This window comes from Pteropus vampyrus, unplaced genomic scaffold (genome assembly GCF_000151845.1).
Source record: "Pteropus vampyrus isolate Shadow unplaced genomic scaffold, Pvam_2.0 Scaffold177, whole genome shotgun sequence".
NCBI classification, from domain to species: domain Eukaryota; kingdom Metazoa; phylum Chordata; class Mammalia; order Chiroptera; family Pteropodidae; genus Pteropus; species Pteropus vampyrus.
In genome coordinates, this window is record NW_011888958.1 from 1,140,781 (window position 1) to 1,167,294 (window position 26,514).

Sequence of the window (26,514 nt, forward strand, 5' to 3'; positions counted from 1 at the left end):
TTTTTTTTTTCTTTTTTCAGTCCAAACCACTTACTATCAGACTCCCATCTGCCTCTTACCTGCAAGATGTGATGTTTTATTGTTGTATGTGTTGTGGGAAGGGCAGTTCCCAGTTCTCCCACTGCAGGCTGCTTCAGACAAAGCCATAGGGGCCCAGGAGCAGGCCCGCCTAGGGCTTTGCAGGGAAGCCAAGGATAGTCCAGTGGGGTGAGGTGGCCCTGGCCAGTCAGCTGCCCTTGGCGGTCAGGAGGACACTGGTGAGAATGTGCTTCTGGCTGGTGATCACAGAGGGGGTGTGGGCCAGCCGTAGAGGACATGATTTGCAGAAGAAATGCACTTTTCTCTCTTGCTTCTCCATTCTTAGACTGTAGCCATTCTGAGCTGTTTTGCTTTTGGTCGACTGAGAGCTGAGAAGAATACCCCTTTCCCTTGGCCAGGCTATGTTTTGGCCCCAGGGACCCCAGCCCAGTCCCAAGGCTCTCAGCTTCATAAGTTGCATAGAACTAGACAGAGACCAGTGGAGCTCCTGAAAGCCAGAAGCAAAAATCGGTACCCATGGCCAGGAGCCTGGCAGCAGGAATGAGTAGGAAATGAGGAAATGAACTGACCGGTCCATTTGACCATATTGGCAATCCTTTCATACCAGTTGGGTCCTACAGGGCCCTTTTCATCTGCAGGGGATGGAGGGGTCTGGCTTCCTCCTCTTCCCGGCAGCAAGATCCAGTGGGGACTAAAACACACAAGGACTTGCTCTCTCAGACCTTGTATTTGAGTGGAGAGCCAGACCATAATCATATGTTGTAGGATATTGGGTAGACATTATTGTTGCTCAAATTGGTGATTGGACCTAGAGCTAAAAAGAGGTCTTGAGTACCACACACTCTAAAACAAAGAAGAAACAATTTGGAGCTGGACACATCTGCCTAAGGGATTTATTAAGAGATGACTGAAGTAATTCTGCTAGGCCCAAATATCACCTAGTACCCTCTTCCTCAGTCTCTATAAGCAGAAGACCAAGAAGCGGGCAGGGAGGGAGAGGGAGGTGAGATCACTGGAGACCCGAGTGGTTGCTTCCTTCCCCTCTTCTCCCTAGAGCTGGATTTGCCATTTAGATTAGCCCATGTGCTACCTGAATTGGGAACTGGGGGGAATGAAGACCTGAAGAGTAACTGAGGACAAAGATGCCTTGGGGCATCCAGCAAGTTTCCCACAGTTTAGGGGGACACGGTAGAAGGTGAATGGCCATGAGGAGCCTTGCCCATGTTCTCCCAAGGAGGAGGCCTGCAGATGAGGAGACCCCACAGGTTACAGGCTGTGGATATAGGGTTGGGTCGATTGCTGAAGAGGGTATTAGATACAGAGCTGGAAAAGGAACACATCAGAGAACAGTGCTGTGGAGTGGCCCTGTGGTACTCCCACAAGAGATCTGGCACCTGGATGCCTGTCATACCAGGCACAGTCATAGCTGGAGAAGAAATGGCCATAGCTAAAATGAACTTTCCCCCAATTTCTCCTTCCTGACCCCATGTAAAAGAAAAAAAAAGGGACTGCGGAGAGGGAAGGGGGGAGAAGAACAAGGGCGGACGACCCTCCCCGCTCCCTTGAGCCAAATCCAGGCCCTGCCTGGGGGAGAAAGAGGTGTTAGATTTAAATTGGATGGACCAGCCTAGATGGGGCTGGACCTTTAATAAATTAACGTGACGGGGACATTAGAAGATCTGCCCAAAATGCTATTAAGATACAAGAAAAGGAGAATCAACATAAAAGTTCATCTAGAAGAAACAGTGAAGGGGGGAAAAAGTGGTTTGTTTGTACTCTCACTGTTTGCTCAATAAGCAAGTTACACATGTAAACAAGGAAATTAATAAGAAAATGTCTTTTTGCCAAAATGTAGTTCTGGCACATTAAAGATGGCCCTGAATTCTTTGACATTTCTCCCCCAAGAGAGGACGCCTCTGTTCCCTCCTCTTGAATCTTAGTTGACCTGAGTCTCCTTTGATCAATAGAATATGGCAGAAGGGACCCTATAATATTTCCAAGTCCTTTCAAGAGGGCTGGCAGCTTCTGCCTTGGTCTCTTGGAACCCTGAACTACCATGTAAGAAGTCCATCATGAGGTCACCATGTTGGAAAAAAGCCCAAGCTAGCTATACAGAAGTGTTTTGAGAGAGAGAGAGAGAGAGATTGAGAGACAGAGAGAGGGAGGAGAGAGAGAGGGAGAGATGCTCAGCCAGCTTCCAGTTGTCCTAGGCTCCCAGCCTTTACAGTCATCTCAGCGGAAGCCCCAGACCCCATGGGGCAGAGACAAGCTGTGCCTTGTATGATTTCCTAACACATAAGAATCATGAGATAAAATAATTCCAAATTATTTGGGGGTAGTTTATTATGCAGCATTAGGGGCTAAATGGAAAATAAGGAAAGGCGATGAGATAGTGTGGGGCAGGTAGTCAGGACCAGGAGGTCATGGAAGGCCTATCTGTGGAAGTGACATTTATGGTGAAGTATGAAGGACAAGAAGAAGTTGGTCATACAAAGATCACTCCAAAACAGAGAACGAGAGCACTCCAAACAAAAGACACAGCTGATGCAAAGGCCTTAGGAGGAATCCCCGTGTGGCTGGAGCATGACGGGCAGGGAGGAAGGGACATGAGATGTGATTTCAGAGGTGGGCAGGGGCCAGATCATGGAGGGCTTTTTGGGGTAAGGAGCTTGCATTTTGTTATAATGTGACAAGAAACCATTGGAGGGTTTCAAGCAGGGGAATGAAGTGATATTACATACATTTTTGAAAGATCACTTTGCCTTCGGTGTAGAGGATGGACTCTAAGAGCACATGACTAGAGGCACAAATACTACTTACAAGGCTGTAGCAGATCCAGGCAACCAATTGGAATGGCTTGGTCTAGGAAGAAGTACTGGGATGGAGAGATGTAGAGAGCTTTGTCTTAATTATGCACGTGGGCTGATTACCCTGATCATTCATTCACTCGTGAGCATTTTTTTTGAATTTACTAGGGCAAGGCAATCTGTAGTAGATATATGTATGAGGGGGCAAAATACATTAGCATGTGAATGTCTTCCAGTTTCCCCATTTACTAAAGAAAATCCCATTCTGCAAGAAATAGGGAGAATAGGAGAGAGGTCTTAGTTGAAGAGACTAAGTTGATCTACCTAAGAACTAAGAGAGAGAAGGCAAGTTGAGAAAAGGAAATAAAAAACCTCAATACTGATCTACAGAAAGAGCTTCGTTGTGGAGATTCCGATCATTTAAAACAATCTGGGGAGTGAAGGAAGTGTTTTGGGAAGTGCTGCTACACTTTCCTTCATGTCGAAGGCCCTCATGTTCTTCGAGAGATGCTCTCTCGGTGAGACACTAGGCAGAGACCAAGCCCAGTGGAATACCTGGATTAGCTCGGGTTACACAGAGATAGATAAGACATTGTCTCTGATCTTAAAAACTTAGTCAAAGGAATCAGATATGCACAGGTGATTATAAAAGCGGGAAAGAAGGCTACAAAGCTTAAGCAAAGGCAGATGAAGTGCTACTAAAGAAATCTGAGACATCCGAGATGATTTACACATGGGGAAAAGCAGGGCTGGCTTTGCTAAGTCGGTGGCATTTGAGCTGTGACTTAAGGAATAGGTAAGATCGAGTGTGGGGAAATGGCTGGGGAAGGCATTTTAGGGGCAGGCAACCCATTAACAAAGACCCAGAGGTAGAAACCCTATAGCTGTGTAGGGATTTTCAAATGATTCAGTTGGGCTGATGCTTAAGGTACGTGAAACAGACGAGTGATGGATAAAGCTGGAAGGTAGGCTGGGCCCCAGGTGCCATCCTAGGCAGTTAGAGCTTTTCTAGGCAGTGGGAGGCACTGACATTTTTTAAGCAGGAAAAATTTTTAAGCAGAAGAATGATATGATCTTGGAATTCAAAGCTGAAAGAAAATTTACAAATAATCGATTTCCACCTCTTCATTTTGTAAGTGAAGAAGCTGAGGCCCAGGCTTATCCCAAACCACGAAAGTAAAGAGAGCCAGAATTTTAAAATTTAGCAGTATGTGACTGAAATGGAATCAAACCCAAATTGGTCTCCAAAGCCTGCACTCTCTACCCCTCACTACATGGTCACATGGTCTCCTCCTCGGGATGGAGAGCGGAGGAGAGGAGGAAGTGGGGAGAACTTTTCCAAGCCTGAGGAGCAGGCCAGAAATCTGTGAGGTGCATTGGATGGGTGGACAGAATGGTCTCCTCCACAAACTCTGGTGGGAACTCAAGGCTCCAGACAGGGCAGTAACAGGGCAGAGCCTTGGTGTGAAAAGGTAGATGTCAGCACCAGAGCGCAGCAGCTGTTTTCCTAGGGAAGGCTGACCCTCCACTTTCCTGAGGGAAGACTGGAGTGCTCTCCTTCGCCCCGACATTGGCTGCGACGGAGGCTGATGCAGGACTGGCCCCTGGGAGCAGTCTGTGGGCTCCAGGCCAAAAAGATGGTGTGTTTCTAGTCCCTGAGGTAACTTCATTGCCATGGAAACCACCAGGCAGGACAGTCGGTCAGGGAGGAGATCGAGGGCTTTCCTTCAGAGTTGGACCCGCTCCCTATTCCTCTCACCGAGAGGGTGTTACCTAGGTAACAGGGAGAGGGTCATGTCGCCATACTGACCTTTCATTGAGGTATTCTGGAGACTCAGCCCCTGTCCTCAGTCAGACTCAAAGTAGAAGAGAACCCTATCCGCATGCTCTAAGGTTTCCACTTTTCCTTTTCTCTCCTTTAAGGCCCCTGCCCCCACCCACCAGCAGTCAGCCTGGGCCACCCATGAGTCACCATATGGGCAGCACAGTAAGGGAGGTCTCTGTGCTCACACAGCCCAGGCTGCCAGTGCTGGCTGTTTACAGACATATGACCGCCTGACACCCCTAGCAGGGGTCTGAGGTTTAGACTGTAACGGTGATATCCTTCTCTCATTGAGCTCTTTATCCCTTTCAAAGCTGTCTCTACCAAAATCCTCTTTTGAAGCCCAGGACGCCTTCTCACTTGCCAGACAAGTTGGAAGAAAGTACTGAGAGGGCGAGAAATCTACCCAAGGAATTTCAGCCCGGGAGGTCAGGGGGCTGACAGCTGGCCACGGCTGCCACACAGCCAGGCAGAGCTGAGGCCTGGAAGGCTCTGATTCACTTGTGGACCCAGGGCCACCCTTGCGAGGTCATGGCGGTCATCATGCAGGAGGGAGGACCCAGTCAGAATGTGGGGGCCAACCTGGAGCTGTCTTTCTGGGTCAGTTGGAAATACAACTTCTCACCAGACATGGGGAGGTAGAGGAGGGAGTAGGACTCCTCTCACGACCAAGTCCCGAGTCCAAATCCAGGAGACTCTGGTGCTCTTGGAATCCTGTAGAAAGCAGCCCTGGCCAATCAGGATGAGCTCCAGCAGCAAAGTCTCCACAATGGGCTGTTTCATATCTTGGTATATGTATAGACTTGAATGTCATCCTTGCCCTTTTCCCTAAGAATAAAATGTCCCATTCTCTCAGGAAAAGACTATGTGGCTATAACAACAAGTAACTCTTAGAATCACTTAATAAACCTGGTTTACATGACCGCTTGTTTCAGTAACCCTGGTCCATGTGCTCAATCAGTAATAACCTACCTTCTGAAAATAACCAGTCAGCAACAGCCTCACTCAATTGACCCTGCTTCTAGGTCAACCGACTCCTAAATACTCTGAAAATTGACCCATCCCTGAACTCCATGCTTCCCCGAAGCCTATATGAGACTCTCTCCGCTTTACTCAGAGACTGCACCTTGCAAGTACAGCTCTCCCTTGTGTAAGCAAGCAGTAAATTCAGCCTCTTGTTGCAGATATTAAATGGTTACATCTTTCTTTATTACTTCCTCCCCCAAAGAAAGAAAGAAAGACTATCTTTCTTATAGTCTATCACAAAAATTCTTCCAAAATCCAGGGAACGAGCAACATACTTTTTTCAGCTTTGGTATAAAGTTCACCTATGCTGGGGCCGGAAGCCTCTTCCTTCTCCCCCACATCCCAGCTCCATCCTGGATCCACATAAAGCATCCACAAGACAGACAAACCTCTCTTTTGAGGAAGTGAATCACCTCTCTTGGCATAATTTTTATCACGTTGCATTATGTCAAAAGCCTCCCGCCCACCACCACCAGGCATGAAGACAGGAAGAGATGAAGGAGATATGCTGTCACATATATTTCACTTCTGATACCAAAAAGAGATAGTAATATGCTTATTATTTTAGAACTTGCCTTTTTAATTTAATATATTGTGGACATTTCTTGTGACATGAGATATTCTTCTACAATGATTTTTTAAGTACATTGCATCATTTTTAATCGCATTGCATCATTTGGCTATCCCAAAATTTGACCAATTGATCTATTGTTGGATATTTAAATTCTCTTTTTTATTGTTGTTATAATAAACAATGTCGTGACCAATATCCTTGTGGATATGTCTCTGTGTGTAGAGACATATTATCTCTCCCGCCATAAAAATAACAAGAGCAACAAAAATCAAACCCATCCCTCGATTGCGCATTCTCCCTCCAGGTGCTTCCCTATCCTGCTCTGGGACTTCAGATCCACGTTTTGAAAGTTTTCTACACCTTCAGTCTCTTGGCATTTCTACTCACTATCATAACACAGCCCTGCGAAAGTGATTCCAGAGATTTCCATGGTGCCAATCAGCACTTCCAATTTTCATCTTACTCGGCAGCGCACACGGTTCTTAAAATTAATCCCGCCATCCTTTCCTCAGCCTGGCAGCCTCCGTGAGTTCTGACATCTGCCCATCTCTCCGGCCTCATCTCATGTCATGCCCCCTGTTTGTTTAAGCTCGAACACACTTGTCTTTTCTGAGTTCCTGGAATTTGTGGTGCCCCCTCAGGGCCTTTGCTCATGCTGCTTCCTCTGCCAGGAAATCCTTCCCCACCTCCCACACCCAACCTCTCAACCTTGCTGACTAACAAACATGCATCATCCATAACTCAGCTCAAAGGCACTTCCTCAGGAAAGAATCCCAAACACCCCTCCCCATCAAACTGGGTCTAGTGCACCATTAGAGGCTTATGAAGTACTGCCTACTTCCTTATTGCACTAATCACTATATTCTGAAGAAATAATTATATAATTACATGTATATAATTTAATATGTAATTTTTAAAAATAAATTTTAACATCGCAAATAAATATATCACTTTACTTTGTTCTTTAAAGACATAGGACATTACAGGTATGCAGAGCTTTATTTGACCGCTGCCTGCTCCCTTCCCCAAATCCGGGTCCACTTGCTGGATAACACCAGTTAGGAGCTTCGCGTGAGTCAGCATTGTGGTCCAGAGCTTGGGTTTTGGAGCCAAACTTCCAAGGTCTGATGCCTAGTGCTCCTACTTCCTAATTGTATACGCTTAAGCAAATTACTTAATCTCCCTCTGCCTTAATTTTATCATCTGTAAAGAAAGGATTGATAATAGTAACTAATACTTTACTTTTAAGATTTACACAGGCTTTTCCATGTTAAGTGATTCGGAGAGTGCCAGGCTCATTGTAAGTACTGAATACAGATGTGAACTATTACTATATGTGATGGTCAATTTTAAGTGTCAACTTGACTAAGTCAAAGGGTGCCCAGATATTTAGTTAAACATTATTTTGGGGTGTGTCTGTGAGAGTGTTTCCAGATGAGATTAGCATTTTGAATGGGTAGACTGAGCAGAGCAGCTCACCCTCCCCAATGTGGGTGGGCATCGTGCAATCCATCGAGGACCTGAATGGAACAAAAAGGTGGAGGAAGTGAGAATCTGCCCTCTCTGCCTGATTGAGCTGGGACATTGATTTTCTACCCTTGGACTGGGATTAACACCATTGGTGCTCCTAGTTGCCAGGCCTTCAGACTCACACTGGAACTATACCACAGGCTTTTCTAGGTCTCCAGTTTGCAGACGTCAGATCGTGGATCTCAGCCTACATAATTGCATGAGTCAATTTCTTATAATAAGAAATCTATCTATCTGTCATCTACCCATTCCATCAGTTCTGTTTCTCTGGAAAATCCTGACTAATATACTATAATATATAGGTAATATATAATATTATTTTATGTGTGTACTTTAAAAATGGAAATATAAATGGCACATCATAGGTAGCATTTGGGAACTGTTTTTACTCAACAATATTTTTATGAGATCTCACATGTTCATACACATAGATTCAGTTCTGGTTCATTCTTTTAAAATGCTGAATAATAATAATTCAATATTTGAAGATATCACATTTTATTATCTCATTTCATATTGATATTCCATAAGTATTAGATTTGGAATCTTCTCCAATTTTTGATACTACAAACAATACTGCAATGAATATCCATATATATCCTTATGTATCATAGCGAATGTTTTTCTAGATTAAATATCTAGAAGTAGAATTGATAAGTCATGACTTATGTGTATTTTCGCTTTAAATGGTTCTGATAAATCATCCTCCAAAATGTTCTAATTTGCATCTCCCTCTCCATCAGGAATATTTAATAGGCACTTTCCACCTGAAGATCATGCTGATACTCTTGGACACTTTCTTCTAAACGTTTGTGTTTTTTTAAATTATTACTTAGAAATTTAAACTGAGATTTATTTTCATATATGATGTGAAGTAGAGATCAATTTTCTTCCATAAGTTAAGTCAATTGTCCCAACATTTCTCATGAAGAATTCATCCACTGGTTTGAAATGCCTTCTTTATCCTAAGTCAATTCTCTTTATATGCAAGAGTTCGTTTAGGGGCTCTATTTTATTTTTATCATCTATTTATGTGCACTAATGCCAACTGTTTTAAAAATTGCAACTTTATAATATGTCTTTTGATCTGGTAAGGCAAGCTTCTAACCACCACCATTTGTTCTTTTTCAAGGGGCTATCATTGCACATTTATATATACTGTTAAAATGACATGAGATATTACGTATCTATATGTCTATGTGTTTATTATTGGTTTTCTCCATTAGAATGAAAGCTCCATTAAGGCTTTTTGTTTGTTTGTTTGGGTTATTCACCACCATATCCGCAGTGCCTAGAACAGTGTCAGATCCATAGTAGGTCTTCCATAAGTTTTCGTTAAGTGAACGAATAAACAAATTCTAGAAGTATCCTGTCAAGTGCTGTGAAGAGTCCTTTGGGTATTTTGATTGAAATTGCATTGAAGTTTTCAATTAATTTAGGGAGAATTGACATGTTTGCAGTGGCAGTCATCCCATTAGTGAACACAGCACTTCTCCATTTATTTGGGTCTTTTTTGTGTCTTTCAATACAATTTTACTGTTTTTCCCATGAAGGTCATATATTTATAATTAGTTTATTCTTAAGTATGTCACGGTTTTAGTTACAGTTTTGTTGAATGGGATTTTGTCACAGTTTTGGTGAATGGGATTTTAAAATTATTACATTTTCAAATTGTTATTGTTGATACATAGGAAATCTCTTGATTTGTAAATATTGATCTAGTGTCCAGCCACTTGCTGAACTCACCAATTATTGCTCTAGGTTTTCATTACTTCATCACAAATAATGGCAATTTGGCTTCTTCCATTCCAATCTTTAAACTTCTTGTTTGATTTTAGTTTCCTGTTGTGTTAATTGTAACTTCCAGTATGTTGTTGAAAAGTGGAGATATTGGTTCATTTCTGACTGTTCATACCATTCAAGATAGACCAAGGTATGCTGCAGTAACACAATAAAAATTTATTTCTCTCTTACACTTCATGTCCAACACAAATCATGGAGCAGAGAGGAGTTCCTTATTGGTGTTTCTCAGAGACTCAGGCTGATGGAAGCTCTATGCCTCTATGGATGTGTACTTCTGTGATAACTATGGCAGAAGAATTATGGACTAGCTTTTGCAGCTTCCACCCTGAAGGAACTCGTCTTATCCACCAGGATTCCAAAGCAAGTTCCATGGCCAAGCCTAACTTCCAAAGTAGATAGAGAAATGTGATCCTACCATATGCCAGAAGGACAACAGGCCCGTGGGAATGCTTCTAAAGCTCCATCATTACATGTTGTGTAAGTTACATTACACATGCTCTGTTTCTGGTAGATAACCTTTTTATCAAGTTAAGAAGTAAGTTCATGAGTTTATTTAGGTTTTGTTAAGTAAAGAGTTTGTCCTTATCATGAATGAGTGTTAAATTTTATCAAATGGTTTTATGCCATCTGTTTGATGTGCAAATGTTATTTTTCTCCCTTGATTTGTCAAGGCATTTAACATGTTGTTTGCCTGCCCAGAACATTCTTTCCCATTCTTCAGAGCTCATTCATTCATTCATTCAGCAAATATTTATTGAGCAATACTATGTGCCAAATTCTGTTCTAGGCACTTGGGATACATCAGTGAAGAAAACAGGTACAGACCCTTGCCCCGGCCTCTGCCCCGGCCTCTGCCCCGGCCCCTGCCCCCACCCACCTATTCCCAAACTTCACCCCTTCCCCCAGCGCTCTGCTCTGCAGACCCTGCGTCTTTAAGAACCGGCAGAAGCCACCCAGGCGCTGATTGGTGGTTTATTCTAACGGATAGAGGATGAGCTCATCTGTAGCCAATGGCCAGGCTGCACCCGGCCAGACTCTGCACCTGGCTGGTCCGCGCAAAGCCAAGGTCCGAGGTGCACGGTACCCCACAGGGGCGAAGGGGCGGTGGCGGCAGTGGTAGCTCCTGGCTCGGGCAGGTACGGTGTTTGTCCTGCTCCTCATCGTCCCTCATCCCCTAGGCGAGGATGCTGCCTACTCTCACTCCCCCAGCCGGTCTTCCTCGGCCTGACCCCCGCAGAGTGATGCCTCTTGTGAGCTCGGGACTCTGCAGGCTGGACACACGATTTCTGTGTCCGGGCGTGGCCATGCTGCTCTGCCGCGCAGGACCCGGCCGGGTGGGGTGGTCCTGAGGCCGGGGCCTGACCGGAGCGGTCCAGCCCATTGGTCTTGGCATCCCTGACACAGGCCTCAGGGCTGCATGTCCTGGGTGGCTGGGCATACTTACAGCTCCCCGCTGGCCCTGGCATGTGGATTTCCCTTCCCGCCCCATCCCCATCCTGCTCTCTCTCCTCTCTTTCTCCACGGAGACAGAAATGCCCTGAGGTTAGAAGTCGGGTCCTGCCCCTTCCCAATGGGGCCACAGAGAGCAAAGGTGGCCCTGCAGTGAGGGGCAGAGGCGGCTCTGCTGGCCTCTCTCTGAGCCCTTTCCTTTCCTGCAACCACTTTTCTATCCCTTTAGCCACTTGTGTCACGCCGCTCAGGAAGGAACTGCTTTCAGGTCCTTGGAGGCCACGTGCCTCCTGGCTTTCTCAGAGAGAGCCAGAAAGACAAAGCCATCCTGTCCCTAGGGCTGGGTCCACCCTGCCTTGATTCCTCTAACTCTGTCCAAAATCTGCCACTCAGTCATTTCACTTGCCCCCATGCTCTAAGACCTGGCCTTGTGCCCAGCTCTCTGCTGGGCTCTGCGGGGGTTCCTCACTCCTGACCACACCGACCTCTGCACTAAGGGAAACAAAGCAGGGACAATCCATTCTGTTTGGAGCTGAATCCTGAAAGATAAATGAGATTCCTGTAGGGCAAGCAGGGAGGGGAGAACGGGCAGGATGGAGGGAACAGTGTGAGGAATGGCCTTTGAGCCCAGAGCCCCTGCCTTGGCCTCAGAGTGTAGCCTCCAAATGTTTCCTGTCCACTAGACACCGGTTTGCCCTATGAAGGCCCCGTGAAGGCAGCTCTGGATCAAGACTATCTACAGCACTTTCCAGCGCTCAACACATAGTAGATGCTCAAGAAATACTTGTTGAACTGAATTGGAATTGAAAGAAGGAGCCCCAAGCGTGTTATTATTCTATTACCACCGCTTGGGAAAGATCTGGCTCAGTGAAGGGACTTTACCCACATTAGCTCTGATCCCTCCAACCCTTGGAGGTGAGTGTTAGTCTCTGAATATTCAGTGGAGGAAACCAGGGTGCAGATGGGGTGTTGTTCCCCGCTGGGTCCTCTCTACTGCATCTTTTCGTTCCAGGTCACAGTCATAGGGCAGCAGCCATGAGCCTGGTGGCCTGCGAGTGCCCGCCCAGCCCTGGCCAAGAGCCTGAGCCCTGCTCACGAGTACGATCCCAGGCCCACACGTATTTGGAGCAAATTCGCAACCGGGTGGCTCTGGGGGCACCTGACATGACCAAGCGTGACTACCTGGTAGATGCAGCCACACAGATCCGGCTGGCCCTGGAGCGCGATGTTGGTGAGGACTACGAGGCAGCCTTCAACCATTACCAGAATGGCGTGGACGTTCTGCTACGAGGCATGCACGGTGAGGGCAGAAGGGCCAGCTCAGGGCTCATCCCGTCGTCGTCCATCTGTGCGCGGTGAGCGGGGCTCTGCTGGCCCTGCAGGACCTCTGCGAAAGATAGTAATAATAGCTAGCACTTCATGAACAGTACCTACATGCCAGGCACTTGTCTAAGGGTTTTACCTATATTAAGTCATTTGAGCCTCACGGTAACAGAAGATACTATATGTGTTGTTGTAGGTGGTGTATAGGATCTAGTATATAGGATCTATTTTTATTCCAGTTTTCCAGATGAGGAACCTGAGTCACAGGGCAGTGAAATAGCTTGCTTAAGGTTTCATAGCTATCGAGTGGCAAAGCTGAGGTTTAACAGTTTTCACACTAGAGGCAGTGTGCTTGACCCACTCTTCTGGCCTGGCCCTGGAGCTGGGCTGTGCCCCTGCCCTCTGGGGGTTGCATTATATTGGGGGGAGATTGATGGGTTGATGATGGACAATTGTAGTCCCAGATGTGAAGAGCAATGAGGAGGAAGTGAAGGGAGGGAAACTGAGTCTAGGCTGAGGGTGATCATGGTTCCCAGCCTCTCCTGCCATCTTCCTTCCTCTTCCTCTGCTGGTCTCCCACCCAGAGGAAGGGCTCAAGAGCAGATGTAGGGCCAGAATCTGCTGGCCAGCCTCAGAAATAGGCACTCTGTCTCCACAGAGTGGAAGACAGAGGGTGGGCAATGGGACTTGGAACACCAGCCTTCCAAGGCTGTTGTGGGGTCAGGGGTGAGTCCTGGTGAACCTTTCCCCCTCACAGTCGACCCCAACAAGGAGCGATGCGAGGCTGTAAAGCTGAAAATTACCAAGTACCTGCAGCGGGCAGAAGAGATCTTCAACTGCCACCTGCAGAAGACACTGGGCAGCAGAGCCAGCCCTGGCACGGTGAGGAGACCCTCCCCAAGGGCCTGAGAGCGCTGAGGGGGAGAGCTGAGGCCCCCACGCCCACAGGCCAGCAGGGCAGGGCGGGCAGTGGTTCGTGCCAGGGCTGCCCCCACTCCCGTCCTCCTTCTGGCTTCCTCTCTCTCCCACACCCTCCATAGTTCATTCATTTTCAGACACTTAGTGAATCATCTCCAGTCCAGTCTTGCACCTTCATGGAGTATACACACACATCTCCCCACCCTCACACACAGCTCATACACATGCTCACATGCGTACACACTCCAAGGCTCCCAGGTCCGTTTGCGTTTGAATGGGCTGCAGTGAGTACTTGTAGCAGACACAAATATCCACACATGCACACACACACACGAATGCATGCCTACATACATGTGCACAAATGCTTTCCCCATGTGGCTTTTCCTAACCTGGTGGGTGATGAAAATGCATGCACACTTCTCATGCCTACAGGAGCGCACGAGCACGTGCACCCACCCCCTCCTTGGCTCACTGCATCTTGCAAGGTTGCTTTTCCCCAAAGCAGGTGTCTGGGCCTCATGCCTTGGTTTTTAAGGCATGTTCCCTGAAACCTACATGTTCCCAGGGCATTTTCCCAACCCGAGAGCATCGCCTCCTGTGAACGGGGCTTTCGAGAATGGGTTTTTGAAGCTCCCCTGAGCCTTGGAGGAGGGCTGGGTGGAGGCTGAGCAGAAGGCAGCATGGCCAGCGTGGACCAGCATGGATCCCTTGCCAGTTGGGGCCAGCTTCTCTGCTCAGCCTGTTCTTGTGAGGTGGGGTCGGCCATTGGCCCATCCTTGCCTGCTGTGGCCACCGCTCTCCTGGCATTCAGAGTCCCTTCACACCGCCTGGTGAGAAGCAGTGGCTGAGGAGTGGGCCCTTAGGCCATGTGGCCTGTCTCCCACCTCTGCAGGGTTTCAGCAGCCTGAGGCTCCGGCCCATTCGCACACTGAGCTCCACCCTGGAGCAGCTGAGGGGCTGCAGGGTGGTTGGGGTCATCGAGAAGGTGAGTGAGCAGAACCTGTGGTCTGAGAGGAGATGGTGTGTGGGATTGGGGGTGGCGAGTGGGGAGAGGGAGCAGAAACCTCCTCTCCTCTAGAGGGGGCTAGAAAGGGGTCCAGGGTAGGAGAGCAGCTGTGTCCAGTGGTTCCCCACACCGCCTCACCCCAGCACACACCAGTCAGGTCCTGGAAAGGAAACTGGGAACAGAAGAGGCAGACACTCCCTCTCCACAGCCCTCCAGCTCAGGCACAGTGGTTTGAGAAGCTGTGTCTGCGGCATGTTGCCAGCACTCACTGCCTGGTTCACTCCCACAGGACCCCCTCAACACTCACTCTGTACCCCAGCGCTGCAGCCCAGAGTCTCCCTACCAAGCACAGCCAAGAAGTTCCTGTGGCAGGAATATGCTCCTCTCCAGAAACCTGCCCTGCAGAGGGTCCAGGCTGGCCAGTGCACATCCAGGGGCTTAAAAACTCTACCCTTTCTCCACTGGCACCCCACCCTCATCCTGAGCCCTTCTGGGACACTTTCCCTTAATTCAGGGCAGACAGGAAGATAGGATCTGACATCCCAACCCATAGCTGGGACACTCATTAAAGTGGGGGGCGTCTGGACAAACAGTTGGGCCAAATGAGGTTGGAGCCAATATTCAATTGCCCTCTTCCCCAACCCAGGGACGCCCGAGTCGTCACTAAAGCAGTTCTTTCTCAAAGTGGCTGTTTATCAGAATCACCTGGGAAACTTCCTAAAAATACAATTGCCTGGGCCCCACCCCAGGCCTGTTGAGTCAGAATTTCTAGACTTGAGCCCAGTATTTGAATCTGTAATTCAAATACTCAAAGGAGATTTTGATAGGTCTGGAGGCCATAGAGAAAAGAAGGCCAGGGTGTGCTTCCCCACAAGCCAGAGGATGAAGCGCTGTCTGGCCGAGCACAGCATTGCCACAGGCAAATCCCTTCACCTCTCTGAACACTGGTTGCCTTGCCTGCAAGTGGGGTGAGAATCCTCCCCGCATGAGGTGATGTGGAAATTAAAAGGCAATAATTTTTGAGAAAGACCTGGCACATGCTAAAACATTTGATGCGTGTTTGATAGTTCTAAATGTTAGTGACAAAAGTGAGTCAGAAGGCCTGCAGGCTTCCTGTCCCCCCAGCCTTGCTCAGGCTGCTACTCCCAGGTCCCTGGAACGACCCCGGTCTGTCAGCAAGGCCCAGCCAGCTTCCATCTGTGCAGCCCCACCCTCCCATTGCACTAGTCCATGTGGCTTGGGCAGGCTGTGACTGCCACCACCATTTCCCTACATGGGACCCCACTGAACCACAGGCATTGTTGAGAGAAGAGTTTTGGGTCAAATAAGTTTGGGAAATAGTGAGTTAAAGTTACCTCACTTTGTTTTTTTTTTTAATTATAGGAGTTTTCAGAGCTTTTAGGATGCAGATGTACACACCATGAGTTTCCAAGAGGAAGATCTATGACAGAATTCCCCTAATTTGTTTAACCCCAAGACATGCATATGCGAAGCATTTTCAGATTCCGGTATTCTGAGGCCTGTGCATATGGAAAGCACAAATTAAGGCCAAGCCCAACTATTCTGCCTTGAGATTGCCCTTCTTCCCTTTTTTACCCTTTCTTGGGCACTCAACTTACCTACTCCACCTCTGTCCTGAGATCCCTCTTCCTTTTCCTGCATCATTCCCAAGCCAGGTACACCAAATTCCCCAAATTAGGAGAGGTGTTAGGGCTGCTGGGCTCAGGTCCCTGCAGCTAGGTCTGGATGTGCTGTCACAGAGTCCCATTCCACAGTTCTGCCCAGGCAGATCCAGGCTGGAGGGCAGTGCCGGCCAGCAGCCACGCAGAGCCAGGAAGGAGCAAAGGGCTGGCTCAGGAAATCTTGAGTCCCTCCAGAGATGCACAGTTGTCAGGGTGGGGATCTCTAGGGGCTGAAGAGATACTGGCAGGCACAGCAGGTGGCAGGGAACAGTGAGGTGGGTGGGTCAGGGACTAGGTAGGCAGTTGGCCGGAATACCCAAGGGTCTGTTCTCAGGGAGCATGGGAGCCTGGGAGCCTGATCCAGGAGCCAAGCTCTAAGTCAGGGATGGGGAAGAAAAAGAAGGTCATCCAAGTCACATCTTGTTTTTTTGGCTCAAACACAGGGGTGTTTTTTATTATTATTATTATCATTATTAGTTACCAACATTTAAAAGTTGGCTGGTTTCATATAGAAGTCCAGATTTCCTGCTTCTCCTAAAAACATGAAAGATCTGGAAACGCTGGCTCACATTCCCGCTCAGCAGCAAGGAGTGGAGGATGGACTGCCTGCTTTAATGGGGCACCAGCCCTCCAGTTTGCTCCTTTTCCCACGTTCCCCGCTTGGCTCACATTGCCTGGCCTTTGTGGACTCTGGAGTTTACAAACCTGTTTGAAATTTTTAGGATCGTTTTCTCCATGAGAGATTCTTCCTGGGGTTTTGATACTTTGGGAATTTTTAAGGAAAGGGTTAATGTGTTTCACCAAAGCTTCAATTGTCCCCACTTCCCAAAAACTCAGTGAGTTTGCTTAAAAAAAAAAAAATCACTTTTTAAAAAGGTGAGAGCAGGCACCCAGAACTACATCCCACCATCACAATACCAACACTCAGCTGACATTCGTAGGGCACATTCCTATTTACAAAGTGTTGCATTAAATCTCCTTAGTCACCCTAGGGAAAAAAGGATTACACTGTGCAGTCCAGTCCAGTAGTCACTGGTCACATAAGACTGTTTAAATTAAAGTCAAGTCTATAGCTATGCCACCCTGAACAAGCCCGATCCCATCTGATCTCCGAACCTAAGCAGGGTTGGGCCTGGTTAGTGTTTCGATGGGAGACCACCTAGGAAGACCAGATGCTGTAGGCATAAAAAGTTTTTTAAAAAAATAAGGGATTGTAAACTGACAAGGTCCTTGCAATCTGTGAGGTCAACCAAAGTTTGCCTCGCCTAAAAAACAATTAATTAATTAATTAATTAATTAAATTAAAATTAAGTATTCCGTTTCTCAGTCACACCAGCCACATTTCCAGGGCTCGATAGCCACGTGTGGCCAATGGCTTCCATATTGGACAGTGCAGATATATGTTTCATTCACGGCGAACATTCTATTGGAAAGTGCTGCATTTTAATAATTGTCGCACAGAGAATGAAACCGAGGTTCGTAGAGGGCATGTGACTAGCTAGTGCTCTATCTCTCATAACAATGAGCCAAAGAGGAAGGGGACTTTTTGTTCAGTTGGTTTAATAGGAAAATACCCCGCTTTGCTACATTTTTGAGATACAATGAAAGAGAAAAGAGTTTAAAACGAACAAAAATTCCACACCATTCTACCTAACTCCAAGAAAATTACCTTAATGTTTTGGTCTCATTCTTTCTAGATAGGTAGGTTTTAATATATATATTTTAAATACACTTGTTTCAATGTACTGATCGAGTTTTTATTCTCTGGCTTCCCCAGCCTTCATTTCTGGACTGTGTAATGAGAGGGCCCAAGACAAGGTGGCAGGGAATCCCACTTGGCAAAGGACAGTGGGGAATTATCCGGGTGTCAGTACTTGTGGGAAACTGTTCCCCTGAATGACCCCAGAGTTTTCTTTTTCAAACATTGTGCAGATTTGGTCAAGGAGCTGGAATGGAGCCAGACTGAGTTCTGTCTTTGACTGTTGGAGGAGAGACCTCTGGTGGTAGGAAGGGCATCTCGCTACTGCTGAAAGAAGTCGCCCCGCCCCGCCCCCCCCACCCCCGCCGCCACACAACCCTCCGGTACTCAGCTAATCCACTGCCTTCATTTCCCTGATGATGGGAACACTGAGGCCCAGAGGTAAAGGAATGTGCCAAGGTCACCCTGTTGAGCCCCCAGTTGCAGTTAAGTTTCCAGGCTCTGGCATCAGCCAGCCCTGGATTCAAATCCTGACTCTACCACTTTTTAGCCAGTGAGACTGTAGGTAATATAACCTTTCTGAACCTCCATTTCTTCATCAATAAAAAGGGTCACTAATAACATTCACCTGGTAGGGCGGTGGGAATAAAATTAAATAATCTAAATAAAGCGCTTAGCACAGAGTAAGTGCTCTCTAGCTAGTGTGGGGCTTCTCTACAATATCATCATTGTCGTAGTCATCATCATCACTCCAGATTGTTGAGGGCATGTTATGTGGCAGGCTGCTGCTCTCCTTGAGTTGTCTGCTTTATTAGAGTCCTCTTGTTGACCTTCTGAAGGAAGTTTTACCATGACTCCATTCTGCAGTTAAGAAGAACAAGGTTCAGAAAGGTGATGTGACTTAGCAAATGTAATGATTGGCATCCTCACAGCCTTCACATTCGCAAAGGACCCTCCCACTTTTGGCCCCCACAGGCCAGTGATGAGAGAAAGGGGCCTTTGTAATTACTGTTTTGTAGGTGAGAAAATCAATTCACTCGCCCAAGATCTAAACCTTGATCCTAGGCTGCGGGCTTCATCACTGCCTAGTTGCCAGGCCTCAGGGCTGGACTCCCACCACTGGGAGTGTCCGCAGGGCAGGCCAACAGTGAGGGAGTCACAGCACCAGGGCAAAAGTCTTGCCCCCACATGCTCCTCGTCTGGGCAGAGTTTTCTCCTTTCCCACCCCAGTGTACCTGGCTTGCCCTCTCCTGTGCCTGGGGTCCGTCCCTGCCCACCACGAGATGACTCAAGGGCCCAACTCCAAATAAAACCCTGTCCCAGCAGTTGGCAGACCGCTGCCTCTAATCAAAACCAATAAGAGGAGTGGGCTGCTCTCCAAAGACAGCTTCCAGAAAGAGTGGGCGGCATGGGGAGAGACCTGAAGGAGAACTCCAAGCCCGGGCGCTCCAGGCACGGCTTGGCCCATGGGTGACCTCGAGCCACACTCTGAGAGCCTCAGCTCCCTCACCTATAAAATAAAAGATCAGAAGAGGTAACTGGCTCTGAGGCTGCTTCCCCCGCTGACGCCCTCAGACTCTGCAGGATGGCCTACTCACCACACATGTGTGAAGCATCTACGACATCCCCGTGCTGTGCAGGGCTCTGGGAAAACAGAACTAGACAGTGTGGTTCCTGCCCTCCTGGGCTCACAGAGCAGTGGGGAGCCAGGAAATTAGACGATCCTCTAAGGGTGACTCTGGAGAGCACTGGAGACAGATTAGAGCCCCAGACCAATCTGAGGGTTGGGAAGGCTTCCTGGAGGAGGTGGGACTTGAACTAATACCTGCAAGTCTAAGAAGGATGGATGAACAGGACAGGATCAGTGTCAGTTTTGGGGGTGGGGGACATACTCTGTACCACCAAAGCCTGCCCTCGCTGCCCTGCCCTTGGAGTGAGTCTGCCTCAGCGGAGGAACCTGGTCTGGGGCCAGGGCCATGGAGCCCCAGGAACTAGCGTGTGCCTTGACCAGCGCCTCCTGGACCTCGACAGGTGCAGCTAGTCCAGGACCCAGCGACCGGAGGGACCTTCGTGGTGAAGGCAGGTGCCACCCAGCTTCCTGACGTTCTGCATTCCCCCTTGGGACTTTCTCAGAGCTCCTGGAAACCCCGAAACTCTGGGGAACCCCCTACCCAGAACCTGTATCTGAATCTCATACATCCTCCAAATCCAAAAGCCACTTGTCCTGCCCTGAGCATGCCCCTGTCTCCTAGACACATACCTACTGCCTCCTCCATGGTCCGGGGGGTGGAGGGCCTAGATTCTGTGGTGGAAACAGAACTGAGGGCCAGCTCCAACCCCGCATCCTATTGCCCCTGAAGCTAGGCCTCTGATCTTCCTTGGCAGAGTAACTTCTGGCCTGTCCTCAGCTGATCTGCCTGCCCTGCCCCCTCCGCAGAGCCTGTCCAGGTGCCACGTGGCGAGCCAGGAGCGGCTGACCATCATCCCACATGGTGTCCCCTACATGACCAAGCTGCTGCGGTACTTTGTGAGTGAGGACTCCATCTTCCTGCACCTGGAGCATGTGCAAGGTGAGGGGGACTGAAGACCCCTGTCAGTCCCTCAGGGCTTTGAGATGTCCTCTTCCATCCCCTTAAAACGCCGAGCCCTGGGGAGGGGAGTGACTTGCACAAGATGTGCAGCACAGACCAGGGGACCCAGGCTTTCTGGATGACGATGGAAGGATCAGGCTGCTGCAGTGCTCCCTGTCCCCAGTGTGGTGCTAAGGCTCAAGGGACATGCTGGGGAGGATGTTCGCGTCTTGGGCTGGCGAAAGGGCATATATGCAGATGTTCCATTTGTCACCGTTTCCTCCAGTCTTGGCTGTTCCCATCCCTCATAGTGGCCACATGAGATAGTGGTACTGAAGCTGTAAAGACAGCAACTGGGTCACGGAGCAGATATTTATCGATCAGCTGTTACAGCAAAGAGTTTTTTTTAGTGAGATACACATCCTTGGTCATGACATACTGTCATCACAGGTCCATGCCTGACCTTCTTTTATTTTACTTACATTGCATTATACTATTCTCCCTAAAAATAATTTAATTTAAAAAATATGTGTATAAAATATATTGAACACTAGTGAAGCCACTACCCAACCAAGGACATTAACAATAATTTATATCTTATAATCCTTAGGGGCTAAGTGCCCATTTTGTGCCAGGTAGAGTGATAGGAGGGGAAAGGTCATTCTAGGCTAAGGCAAAGAGAGGGAGGAGCAGAGGTGAGGACCTGGAAAGCAGAGGGTCCATGCCCAAGGCAGAGGGGAAGCAGGATTGAGACAGGGACCTGGTATCTACACTCTTTTTCTCTCCTGTCCCCGTGCTCACTTGCTTCCTGTGGCCCAGGAGGCACTCTCTGGTCCCACCTGCGCTCCCAGGCCAGCCCCCAACAATCTCGGCTCAGGTCTGTCTCCAGCCTGGAGAGGATGAAGGCTCAGCTCAACTCCTGCCTCAGCCTCCGGACCCCAATGCTGCTGCCCCTGGGCCGCACCTGCCTCCAGGACAGAGTCCCCCAAGAGCACCCACAGACTTGTCAGAGCCTTCCCCCAGACAGGGAGGCCTCATCAATCAGACCCCAGAGAGAGGCTGAAGGTGAACCTTCAGCCAGGATCAGCACTTCCTGCTCCTCGAACCTTCCAAAGGCTCCAAGTGGCCTCCTGCACCTCCAATCCAGGAGAAGACCTGGCCAGAACTTGGACACAGGGTCCCCTTGGGGGCTCCCTTGGGTTCGTGAGGGGGCCGGCCGGGTGCTGGGGGGCTGTGGCCGTAGCAGAGGTACGAGCCGCCCCTCAGCAGATGAAGCCAGCTTGGGGTCTGGCAGGGGTGCCTGGAGCGCGAGCGAAGAACAGGTGAAGCAGTGGGCGGCCGAAATGCTGGTGGCACTGGAGGCGCTGCACGAGCAGGGGGTGCTGTGCCGGGACCTCAATCCTCGAAACCTGCTCCTGGACCAGGCAGGTAGGTGCCTAGGCCTGGGGGGAGGGAAGCAGGCCACCCTCCCCTGCCTCACCCCTCAGGTGGGGGTCTCCAAAGCCTCAGACAGAGGAGAGTTCCCCAAAGTCAAGGGGATGGCAGAGGTTATCTGCTTCTTCCTCCACCTCCCCTCGGCCTTTTCACGTAGGATTCTACTGCGTTTCCAAGGTCAAGACTGAAAAACAAGCCCCTTACTCTCATGAGTCCAGGGCAGCAGCTCCTATGAGTAACTGGTTGTCTCTGGGCCTCAGGAGACCGTGCCCTTAGGAAGGCCATGCGCACGGAGGCCACTGGCTCCTGCCTTGTGACTGTAAGGGAAAGCCCTGGAGTCCCATCCCCCACGCCCGCTGCTCAACAATGACTAACTGCGATTTTTGTGTCCCGTTCATCCCCCCTGCACACACATCCGGGAAGGTCACATCCGGCTCACATATTTTGGCCAGTGGTCAGAGGTGGAGCCCCAGTGCTGCCGGGAGGCTTCGGACAACCTCTACAGTGCCCCAGGCAAGAAGGGGGGGTGTGCCGGGCCCCCAGACCTTGGGTGCCTTTGAGTAGACGACAAAGGGGATGGGCCGTGTTCGGGCAGGATGAGTAGAGAGGAGACCCAGCCTGTTTGGTGAGGTTGGGACATGTGTGTTCTTGCTCCCACAGAGGTGGGTGGGATTTCTGAGCTGACGGAAGCCTGTGACTGGTGGAGCTTTGGGTCTCTACTGTATGAATTGCTGACTGGAATGGTGAGTAGCTGGGCAGGGTATGGAGCCCTGGTAGGTGTCACTAGTTGCAGGATGAGCTGGACTTAGTCCAACCAGCCAGTGTCGGGGCTGAGGCTCTCTGGTTCGCCAAAACCCGGCCTTTGGGCTGGATGTTCTGCCAGCACAGCTGTGCCCTCCCCAGCTGTCCCCTACAGGTCATGAGACACGGGAAGCCTCTCCCACCCGGCCATGGACACACTTCATACCCCTATTATGCTAGTGGCTATAGCTAGTGAGACTGTCAGTTTATGTGGATGACAGTTGAGACAGTTGGGGAGTTTCCAGAATTTGACACAGCCCTTCTTCACTGAAAGGTGCCTGGATCATCCCCCAAGCCTCCTCCTTCCACTGCTCACTCCCCCTCCCCACACTCTTCTGGGCTGTAACTCCTATATTTTGGCTGGAGGACAGGAGAGAGGGCTTCCTTGATCCAGGCCAGCAGCTGTCCTGTCCAGCCCGGGTCAGCCAAGAGCTCAAATTTCCTCCTGCAAACACCCTGACTCAGGATGGCAGCCTCTGCCCTCTGTCCTCCCCTGATGAGCTCAGCATCACATCTGGGGCTGGTAAAGTCAGACATCAAGGGAAAGGCCAAAACTGCATCTGACCAGGAAATGGCCAGAGTGTATGCAGTGTGATCTAACGCCCAGATCTGAGCAGTCCACCCTGGCTTCCGCTTGCTTTTGTCCGATAGCCCAGGGCCTCATCCTGACCTCCAAACAGACCTCCTGCGCTCCAAAGCAGCCCGCTTCTGGAGTGCAGAAAAGTCCTGCCTTCTTCCCATGCTACAGCCCTGCCTCAGCCCTGATGGTAGCGTGCCACGGCCAAATGAGAGGCCCCTGGAGATATACTTTTTTTGTAAGGAGGCAAGTTCCAGTGCTGTTCCTGACTGCAACCTAAGCTCAATGCTTCTAGCAAGCATGGAGCCAAAGGAACCTGGGCTCAAACCCTGAACTCAACATAAGTTCCCTTACTTCTCTCGGCCTGCTTCTTGTCTTTAAAATGGGATACTAATACTTACTTTGAGGATTGTGGAAAGTATGGATAAATGGCTGTCAGGCATCTAGCACAGTCTGACATATAATAATAGATCCAAAGCAGAAGGCAACGATCAACATCATCACCATCCTATGGGGTGTGACGCAGGGAAAAACAAAATCCTGGCTGCTGCTCGAGAGTTTACTTTTCTGGGGTTGCCTCCTCAGAAGCCCCTTCCTGTGTCTTTGCCAGGCCCTGTCCCAGAGCCACCCCTCAGGAATCCAGTCTCACACCCAGCTCCAGCTGCCTGAGTGGCTCAGTCGCCCAGCAGCCTCCCTGCTGACTGAGGTGAGGTACAGCCAGCCTAGAGGAGGCGGCTCCTTGGCCTGAGGGTGGGTGCTGGGAGGGCAGAACCCTGTGCGCAAACAAACGCGCTGCTCCTGGATGTCTAATGTGGGTGCAGGTTACAAGTTCCTATACGTTGGTGACCAAATACCACCTATGTTCCCCAGGGTAACGCTGGAGGTTCTGTGTACCAGTCTGGCAAAGAGTGGACCCCTGGGGCCATTGCGACTGGGGTCCCTGGAGGTCAGCCCATGCTTCGACTGCGGGGCTGGGTGGCCTACTGGGTGCTAACTGGGCCTTTCTCCACAGCTGCTGCAGCTTGATCCCACCAGGCGCCTGGGCGCTGGAGGAGGCGGTGTCGACAGACTCAAGTCTCACCCCTTCTTCAGTACAATCCAGTGGAGCAAACTGGTGGGGTAAGAGGGGGTGCGGTGGGTGATGGAAGCAGCTGGACTGGTCTGGATCTTCTCTTCGCCTGTCACCAAAGCTGGCCCCTCTAATCAGTGACCCTCAGCAAAGAATGCAGGGCAGCTGCCTTTCCTGCTCAGCCCCCTCCGCTGGGCCTCAGAAGTAATCATCGCCATTGCCCCTGAGGCGCCTAGGGAGTTCCCCAGCCATCTCTGGAAGAAACCTTTTCTAGTCACTGCTGAGGGGGAGGGACAGGACAGATCGCATCACGCTAGGCAGCTTGGACCCCTCTACCCATCCATCCTCACCCATCAGTCAACGGATGCCCGTTGAGCGCACATTCTATACCTTGAATGCAAACTTACCACGTAAAAGGGTGCCTTCTGTCACGTTAGCTCTGAACTACCGACCACCTGCTGAGCTGACTTCGAGGCTTTGTGACTTGATACCCGCCATGTTGTGCTTCACTTGGGACATATCTGGAGACCCATCTCAGGATACTGGTCCACTGGCTCAGTGCACTCAAACCATGGCTGTCATGCAAGTGGCGGGCCTCTTCCACCAGAGACTACTGCTGCAGGGGGTGGGGAGGCTGGGGAAGCAGGGAAGAAATCTGTAGTGGGCATGAAGTGAGATGGGGGACCATGCCTCCTATCTTGTGATTTCAGACTTTGGAGAGTAAAAGGAAGGGAGAACAGGAAAATAAGGATAGAGAGAAATGAGGAGAGGGAGGAATGCATATCTTTGCCACTTAGAGCAATTTTGGAATAGAGTTCCCTTCCCCAGCTAGCCCACCGGTGTCAAGAAAACGGGAGCCTGCCCCTTGGGTCTGAGATGAGACCACGCCAGTAAGACAAGTTGGACCCATTAGGATTCCCTCCTCAGGCCTTCATCCTGTTTACCATTTTGCATTCTAGTCTTGAGGGCCCACTCAATTCACTGCCCACTGGGACTTCATCCCCTTTTGAAATGAGAACTCAAAAAACACACAGAATGATTGCCCAAGCTTTTAGTCAGAAGCATTTCTAGGGTAAGTAGTTACCCCAAAAGACAATCCCCTTCCCATGTTTGGAGGCTCTCTTATTCCTCTCAGATCTGGTAACTGGGATCTGGCATCTAAGACTTCCACCAGACCTCTTCCCCAAATTCCTTCCCTCCAATGTGTCTCCAATACCACCAGGTGGCGCCTCTGACACCTTTCTCTAGTCTGGCTCTGAAGGCCCAAGTCTTATCTCTGGGGGTAGGGACCTGTGTTGTTGGAGAGGCCAGAATAACTCTGGAGCAGAAGGGACATAGAGAAGCACAGCCTCATATGGTACTGGTTTCCTTGGGGCTTGCCTGTACCCACTACCCACCCGTCAATAAAGCCTGATGTTGCCTATGGTGTCTGCCTCATTAATGTAATTAGAGTGGCTCAGTGGGAGTGGGAGATTGGAAAGTTCCCATGAGAAGCTCCATGATGGTTAAAAGTGAGCTTGGAGTCTGCTAGGAAGTAGGAAGCAGGGCTGGTGGTAGACCACCAGCATGCTGGCTTGTGCCTTGCAGAGTATCTTGGAGTCCAAGGGGAAGTGCTGGCATGTAGGGGGTGCTTGGCTCTATGGGAAATAAAAGAGGAAGAGAAGTCTTGAAAGAGGGTCATGGTGCCCAGAAAGAATACTAGTTAAATCTTTTCAGTGACCCCTTGAGACAGATGGGGGCTTCTGTTCAGAGGTTAATGACAGGACCTGGTCAGAGTCTAGTGGAGCCTGTTTACTAGACTACGTTCCTTTTGCTACACAGGCCAGACCACCTGCAACCACCGCTGCACAAAGTGTGAGTCCCTTCTGGAACTTCTGGGCCTCATTTGTATAATAAACACCGCACATCTGGCACTTTGCTAGGCCCTGAGTTTTGAATACTGTGGTCCCAACCCTTATGAGGCTGAGAGTCTGCCTCCTTTTGATCAAATGGGGCTAATACCTCCTTTGTAGGTTTACTAGAGAAATTAAAGCTTCTATTATCATGCCCTGGACCTGATAATTCTAAAATTCCTTTCATTGAACCCACTGTTTTTTCTGTTAGTTCGACCCGCTGGGAGCCACTTTGCTCCTATGACAGACCTTCATATGGAAATGGCACCACTACGTACAAGATCAGCAGGCAGGGACTGTGGAAAGACCGGGCTGTGTCTAAGCATGGACACCGCCAGGCCTGTTACCTAGAGTCAGCCTAGGTTAGTCCCCACCTCAGAGACCACTCACCCTCAAAAGCCACTGCTCCCAGGAGGTAATCCACCTCATCTGTTCTTACGGACCTTGAGCATGTCGGTACACATGTGGCAATCAGGTCCAAAATGTGAAATTT

At 49.4% G+C, this 26,514-nt stretch overlaps 1 protein-coding gene and 1 pseudogene across 1 annotated transcript; both read left to right on the forward strand.

Annotated features, from left to right (window-relative positions):
* Window positions 1–11,751: 11,751 nt before the first annotated feature.
* On the forward strand, window positions 11,752–25,555 carry RPS6KL1 (ribosomal protein S6 kinase like 1). Its single transcript, XM_011370859.2, has 11 exons — window positions 11,752–11,965; window positions 12,063–12,350; window positions 13,131–13,255; window positions 14,184–14,276; window positions 19,710–19,757; window positions 20,116–20,248; window positions 21,068–21,676; window positions 22,106–22,195; window positions 22,343–22,425; window positions 23,671–23,766; window positions 24,073–25,555. The coding sequence occupies exons 2-11, from the start codon at window positions 12,086–12,088 to the stop codon at window positions 24,181–24,183; spliced, it is 1,653 nt and encodes a 550-aa protein (XP_011369161.1). The 5' UTR covers window positions 11,752–11,965; window positions 12,063–12,085; the 3' UTR covers window positions 24,184–25,555.
* LOC111746132 lies at window positions 17,045–17,163 on the forward strand (annotated as a pseudogene).
* Window positions 25,556–26,514: the final 959 nt, after the last annotated feature.